This window comes from Cryptomeria japonica, chromosome 1 (assembly GCF_030272615.1).
Source record: "Cryptomeria japonica chromosome 1, Sugi_1.0, whole genome shotgun sequence".
Taxonomy (NCBI): domain Eukaryota; kingdom Viridiplantae; phylum Streptophyta; class Pinopsida; order Cupressales; family Cupressaceae; genus Cryptomeria; species Cryptomeria japonica.
In genome coordinates, this window is record NC_081405.1 from 244,170,727 (window position 1) to 244,178,719 (window position 7,993).

The following is a 7,993-nucleotide window of genomic DNA, read 5'->3' on the forward strand; positions in this document are numbered from 1 at the left end:
AATTTATAATTCAAACAACTTATTTGAAAGATGAATTTCATTCTCTAGGCACAAATTATTAGATTGGGATCTTTATTGATGGAATGGAATTATTGTTAATTTTCCATCGCCTCACTTGTTCCTCTTAATGTTGATTTCCTTTCTTGAAAGGTGAAATATTCCTTAGTCTATTTTAAGAACTCTTTTCATGGACATTATTAAAAACATATTTTTCTTGAGATAATATGATTGATTATTAAAAAAAATATAGGGGAAAGGACCCAATAGTTGAGCCCGTTCCAATTCTTGTGATAGAAGTTGTTGATTTAATACCCCCATACTTGTTGATTTAATGTCCAACTTTTGTACACATTGCACCAATAGTTGTATGATAAGTACCCATAATTGAATGAAATATACTATTTGTTGTGAAAAGTAACCAATCATGTGATGCCACATTAGCTGGACAAGTATTGGGGCCCTTTTGCACACCTATTGGTCTCACTTTTTTGGGGGGGTTGTTTTGGACACCTTGGCAAAAAGCATGCTGATGTGGCATCATATTTGATGATGTGGCTCTGAAACCTTAGTTATAAGCAGGGGACTTGCCAAGTAAGTTGTTGTAAAAAAATCAGTGATTTGAAATTTCCACATAGGATTTTGAGAAGCGTGAAGTTAGGGTGCACAACTATTGGGTCCTTTCCCCTAGACATTCTTTTCTTTCCTATTTGCCACTCCTGATATTCATATATTCTTTTTATATAAGTGTACTTCCTTTAGAGCCATTCAAATTAGAAAGATTCTTCTTGCCTTTTTGTGCACCTTTTCTTGGAATTTTTCGTCACCATTGCTAGCTTATTTCTCAATTAAATTTATGATCAAATTCATGGTGATTATGTTAATGATGATTTACCAAACTCTCAAAATTGGTTCATAATTTGTTGCTCCAATTCACTCGCATGTGGTTTCTCACTATTTCATAAGGAATATTTAAAGTATTTGTATAGTTAAATGGAATGTCTTAAGAATGCATTACATATTAACATGTTATAGTCACTATAGTTTATCACTATTATTATTTATAAGTTTTTAGAATCATTTTTCATCAACTTAGAGACAATCTATAATTGGTTAGAGAGCTTACTAGAAATATTTTCATAATAAATATATCCTCAATCATAAACCCAATTAAATTGAAAAGTTGCACACATTATGTTTCTATCATCCCTAAATTTATGCTTCATTACACTAGTATATTAAATGGTTCAATATAGTGCATAATTAGGGATGATTAGACCCCATAAACCTAATCATAAAATTAGCATTCATTAGGTATTTATTATCTTTAATTTGACATGTGACATGGTCAATAAAATTATTCGCTTAACCAAGTGCTCAATTGCAACAAGCCCTTTATATATGAACAAGGGAATTTGTTATTTTTTATGAATTAGTATGTTAAAAATGTATAATACCTCAATTGTTATCATTTAAGGAAATGGAGTTACATTAACTAAAACTTGATTTAAAATTAAGGACATATAATTAAGTGAAATTTGAGTACCATGGCACATCATGATAAATGAAATGAATAGCAGCAACCTTTGGTCTAGTTTTTAAACTTGAAGCATATGAAAGTGGCATTAATTTTTAATGCATTTTATGCTTTTATTTAAATTTAAAATAAAAATATTACGTTATATTTCAAAAATTGACACTTTTCTTTAATAATTAAAAGAGAAAAAATATATATATTCTCTTCTCTAGAACATTATATCTATTTGTTTATTTTCAAAATAATATTGTTTAGATAATAGATTTTAAAAAATCATCAATAATAATAATAAATGTATTATTAAAAATGAAAATGGAAATATATAATTAAACAGTTCAGGTGCGTTGTCTATGCTTCCACATTTTGCATACGTTTGCCAGAACATTTCCAACTGTGACAGCACACCGCAATCGTCGTTCCTTGATGCCAGAGCTCCCATTCTGGTGCAAACCAAAAGAATGCTGGGAAATTAAAACTGCCCCTGGGCTGTCATCAAACATGTACCAAAATCCACCGTACTTACTAGGCGGGAGGAATGTTTGAATTTGAATGCTAACGGAAAAGGGACAAACGGGAACGGATGCTGGCAAAAGGAATGGGCCCACACCAGCCAAGCGTTCTGTTTAAGGGTGGCCCCCTAAGACAAAGGAATTAATGAATTCAAGCTCATCACCAGAACCATTCATAGCATGGGAGGCCATTATTCGATAACTTCTTCTAACAGGGATTTCATATTTAGAGCACAAGGTCATAAAACTCATAAGCAGTTACAAGTTTCACAACACACGTATGCTCCTGGAAAGTAATAGAATTGAAGAAAATGATGTGACAAGTCACAAGACGGATGTGCAGATGATATGAAAGAAGAAAGTGTTGTAAAGTTTTACTTTCCATTCTAAACACAATATTTCTACCAATGGAAATGCTAACTAAGAGAATCAAACAAAGCATGCAAGGAAATAAAGCATTTAATTAATTAATTAATGAAATGCAATAACAAATGCAAGACAAACCAGATTTTATGCTTTAGAAATCAGAAGATGTGTAACTGCAAGATCTAACCGGTTCACCATAATGAAATGGTGATAATGGGACCTAGAATCAATCTTAGGGTTTCACCTTTTCATTAAAAAAAGAGGAGGTATGATGACTTCAATCCCCACGGGAGAGTCCGAACATCCTAAATCCACACCTGGGTTCTTCTTTATGCTGTGTGTGATGTGATTGATTTAAATGCATGCAAAATGACTAGGTTAATGATGACAATTATGAACTTGCTTCATACTGTCATTGTGTAGCTTTCATATTGATTTGGTCACACAACTTCTATAATTTCTTTCCATGTTACGTAGATATAAAATTTATTTCGCATTCTACCTTGTAATTAATGCTAATATTGCATAAAACGCATTTATTGCAAATTGCAAGTCCCAAGGAAACACTGAATGGCCATGAAAGGAAGTCAACAATCTGATGTTTTTTCAGTAGCAGCAGCAGCAAAAAGGCCACGCTCTATATCAATCCATATATCTTCTACATCTTCCAGGCCTATAGATAAGCGAATCATCCCATCAGTTATTCCCATCGCTTCCCTCTCAGCAGGGGGGACGGATTTGTGAGAAGTAGAAACTGGATGGGAAACAGTGGTTGTAGTTCCTCCTAGGCTTGGTGCAAACTTTATCATCTTGAAGCTTGACAAAGCTCTACTGGCACCATCCAGTCCACCTGGTAGTTCAATGGACATCATAGCACAATCGGGTGTCCAATTTAGCTTTCTAGGTATTGAGCTGCAAAGTATTCGTCTTGCCAATTCAGCAGTTGTTGACAATGCACGCTCCATTCTGACCTGAAATTTTCAGAATTTTCAGGTTTTCCATATGAATCACAGGGTTTCTGTTACAAGTTATATCTCTGTAATAAGAAACAAACTACCAATGTTGTGTACTTGCTCCATACCTGCAGTGTTGTAATTCCCTTTGTGGCAAGCCATGAATCAAATGGAGCAGCAATCAGCCCCCAACGACCTGCCAACTTTGAGGCTAACTCTATATGATGAGAAGAACCTACTAACACACCTGCAACCAGATCACTATGGCCACCAAGAAATTTTGTCACTGAATGAATAACCATATCAGCACCCTGCATAAGATTCCAACCAAAGGCTTGTAAGTAATATGTCTAAATACATTAATTTCTTGTATTGCACAACAAATGGGTGGCACATCAAAAGTAGTGAACCATGTTTATGAATATTCCACTTCTTGGAAATGGGAATCAACTAATTGTCTCTATTGCGGTGATCTTCACTAAAAGGTGTAAGCTTGATGGAAGCTATTCGAGTTTCACAATCTCTATCTATCATGTGTTATGGTGTGGTTTGTAATGACCTGGGCTGGGAACAAAGGCTTCGTAAAAATATCCAATATGAGATTTTACAGGGTGCAAGTTAAATTTATTTCAGAGTCCAAGCAAAATGTTCTAACAGCTTCTGATAAACATAGACCCTTGTACATAAAACTGCTGATAACCCTCCCTGTTTCACTTCCAACATCACTCAATCTAGAGATCCACTGGAAGCAAGATCCTTATCAAAACATGAAGTTTTAAGTGATGTTTACCCTCCCTGGTGGAAGGGTGCGAGTTTTCTGTGACAAACGTTTTCCTTGTAAAAGCATTGAGCTCTAGGGAAATCCATCAACAAGTAGTATAAGAGCTATTGTTTTAATGGTATCAATCATTTATCTACAAAAAATGAGGGCAGACAAACTGAAAAATAAAAATCAATGGCTTGTAAGTACAAGTTAAATTGAAACCATGGAGCTCTCATTCAGTCATCCCTGTTCCATTTGTATACTTGGCAACGTACATTGCCCTATAGACCTATATAAACCTTGCCATGCTCATGTAGCCATTTGGATAAATTGCGCAAAACATTCTCCTTGCACCACGACCAAATTGTTATAATCATCTGGCCGTACTTCAAATGCAGCTTCAAGACTTATTCGGAAACTGTGTGTTGCTGAGAAAGGCTGATTCCAGAAAGAAAATTATTTTAAGAACAGCAACCGGCATCCAATGAAGAAAGGCCATCTCTACCATTTACACAAGTTTGTGATTATGTTTGGAGTAAGTTATTCCAAGGTGCAAGCATGCTTTCTTCTCCACATTGAGTTGTGCTAATGGTGATCTGCCGATTAATACTATTTAAGATCAAATACTTCAAGTAAACTGACCTGAGTTTCTCTTGCAAATATACATATTGAAAAAAAAACAGTTTTGTTCCTAGTGCTGTCCCATGACCAAACAATAATTTTTTCAATGCATTATAAAAAAAATGTGAATGCTCATGAACATTTTACCTGCTTCAGAGGTTTGATCTTTAGAGGGGTAGGAAAGGTGTTGTCCACAATGAGGAATGCTCCATACATTTTGCATACGGTAGAAATGGACTGCAAATCCGCAACTCTGACACAGGGATTAGTAACTGACTCCAGGAAGACAATTATGTTATTTTTATTGTTCTCTGCAGGGAGTGTACTCCCATTGACTGTTTCACGTTGTATAACAGAGTTCTTGAGAGCAAACTCAAGAGTTTGCACATTGTGCACATCAATGAACTGTGTCTTTATCCCAAACCGTGGTGCATCAATCTCAAGAAATTCTCGACTGACACCATAGCAGTCGAATTGTGCTAAAATATGATCACCTGCCTTGCAGATAGATAAAATTGCTGCCACTAAAGCTCCCATGCCAGAAGTAGTCGCCAAACCTGCATCAAGCTAAACCCCAGCAAGTTATTACTCAAAAGAGTGGTGAACCTGTATCATTCCCAATTGGAAAGGATCTTGACCTACTCATGATAAACATAAGTTAAAAGCACATAAATTTGTAGCTGTCGTTTTAGATTCTTGAGGTCAAAACTATGAGGAATAGATCCAGGAAATAAGTGGTTCACAGAAACTCTGTGACTTGGAAAATAAAGTTAAGGAAGAATGTGGGCCTTGGTTTTTTGGGATCAGTATCATATGGGTAAGATAATCCCTTGACAAAGACTGAACAAACCTCTAAGACTTACATGAGAAGTAGATCATTTGTAGTTTATAATCGTGAAGCTGGACCTAAGTGAAAAAATCAAAATAAACTATAATTTAGAGAGTATACCCTGTTCTCTGTCTCAATGATCTCGCCTTCATCACAGGCACAAATTTACAAAACCCAAAAAGCCTTTTGGCGGAGTTCACATACAAGAGTCTAAATAGGATACAAACTAAACAATAAATAGTTTGACAAGGGCTCGAGGCTAAAGATGTTTTCTGAACTATTGAGACTTTTCAAGAGCTCATGGTTAAAGATGATTTCTGAGCTATGGAGACTCAGGGATACTAGCCTATGCTAATTTCGATGGCTGAGTTTAAAACAAAAATATCTCCAAAAATATCTCCAGCATATTTGAAATAAGTCACAATCAGATTAACCATGGACTGTTCAAAGAGGGGCCAGTAGTTCAGTTGGTAGAGCACTCCAACAGTAAATGGGCGTTTGAGCCCTAGTCAGTCCATATGAGCTGTAGCTCAACATGTAGTATCCCGTATCAGAGCCAAGCTTGGAACTCCAAGCATCTATAATATGGCTTAAAGAGGTGCTGGAAATAAGCCACACCCGAACTGATGATAGGCTGGCCAAGGGGGGGCCGGTAGCTAGGTAGAGCACTCCACTAGTAAATAGAATGCCCTAGGTTTGAGTCCTAGCTGATACATATGAACTATAGCTGAAAACAACAGACAATATTCACCAATTACAAGAAGAATTATAATTATAATAGAATGAATCAACTCAACCTTGTGAAAAAATTTGGGAAATACCCCTACCTCTGCATACCCAACAAAAGGATTTGCCACACCTCGTTGGCCGAAAGACCAAAGGGTGCAGTTTGAACTTGCTGTACAGGCTACTTGCAAAAGGATAAGATAAATCAATTTCCTAGACCTCTGTTAATCCAGACACTAGTTTGGGGATCCTTGTTGAAGCATCCGTACAAAAGGAAAAAGTGAAGCTATTTTTTAGTTCACTGTCAAGCAAGACACTAGTTTACTGTATGAAACCCTTGTATTTACAAGGAATTATTTATTTATATATTTATGATACATGTTGCTCGAGTATTGCTACATATAAAAATTGGTACTTGAGGTAAAATGAGTACTCTCAAGTCTGCCAATCCGCCCACAGCTGAGTACTACTACTTCAATCTACCTCAACGGGAGTTAAATTTGATGGCGTATGGCCGTATGCATTTTGGTCATCAAATACAACAGGAATTTAAGAAGAATTATACGTGCAGTCAAAGATTCTTGAAGGATAATAATTGTATAAGTTTATAGTCTGCTCTATTTTCTTCTTGAACCATAGTATGCCTTGACATTTGAAGGGCAACTTTGTATGGATAATCGTCATGAAAATTTTACTTCACTGATTGAATCGACCATCAAATTTTGCCCCAACACTGAAGACTAAATTCTGCTTCTGGATAGATTCAATAAAAGCTTTAGAAAAAGCTTTTTTGTGTATCACGGCCCATCAAATTTAACCCCAATACTAGAGTGCTAAATTCTACTTCTGAACAGATTCAATAAAGCTTTTCAAAAGGCTTTTCTCTGTATCATGGTCCATCAAATTTAACCCCAATACCAGTGCTAAATTCTACTTCTATACTATGTGGTTTTGTGTAAGTTCTAAGTGATTTATGAGTGAGAACAGTGAACTACCTTGCTGGGCACCCTCAAGAAGGGCCACGGCCTTCGCGAGCTCATCAGAGTTGGGAGAACCATAACGTCTGTAGACGTAGCGGGCAGAATTTATATCTTCGAGACTCTCGAAGTCGTAAACTGAAGTCTGCCACAGAGCCTTCCCAGAGAAAGCGGAGTTGCCGCACAATGACCCTGCCTTTGCGCAAATTGATGCATCTTTGTTTGCCATTCTTGCTGCTCAATTCGATTTCTCGCCTTTTCTCGAAGCTTATGCCCAATTAGGTGCCCCTTCAATCTGTAAATATGAGAAGCTCCAGTTATTCAACCAGTCAATTTTGAAACAGACAACGGTTCAAACTTGAACATCGGTTTTAATTATTTTAAGCCTCATGATCCTTCCTCAGCTCCCCCATTACGTGAATGTCTGGTAAAATTTGGCATAAACCCTTTATAATATGATTAGGGTACACTTCTAACCTATATAACATGGATGCAAATTTGGATTGCTCTAGAACTCGTAGGCGGGCGGCCAGTCACGGGTGCAGGAAAAAGGATGTGTCTATTCTGGTTCCAAAAGTGACCTTTCGTACCAATGACATGCATCGATATACATGTCCGAGACATGCATACCATGCCAATTTGGTCGAGCCGTCGGACCCACAAAATATGACGTGGACTTGTCATGGACTCACTGGTTTCATACGTCAGGGCCCAC

The 7,993-nt window shown here is 36.7% G+C and overlaps 1 protein-coding gene across 2 annotated transcripts; it reads right to left on the reverse strand.

Annotated features, from left to right (window-relative positions):
* Window positions 1-2,885: 2,885 nt before the first annotated feature.
* LOC131032330 (uncharacterized) lies at window positions 2,886-7,754 on the reverse strand. Of its 2 annotated transcripts, none has more exons than XM_057963274.2 (4): window positions 7,297-7,754; window positions 4,894-5,303; window positions 3,491-3,673; window positions 2,886-3,380 (listed from the first exon to the last, which is right to left on the reverse strand). In XM_057963274.2, exons 1-4 carry the CDS (start codon window positions 7,505-7,507, stop codon window positions 2,997-2,999), a joined length of 1,188 nt encoding a protein of 395 aa, XP_057819257.1. In that variant the 5' UTR covers window positions 7,508-7,754; the 3' UTR covers window positions 2,886-2,996. The 2 variants fall into 2 exon arrangements, with proteins under 2 accessions (XP_057819257.1, XP_057819258.1); XM_057963275.2 differs by having other exon boundaries at window positions 4,894-5,313; window positions 7,297-7,510.
* Window positions 7,755-7,993: the final 239 nt, after the last annotated feature.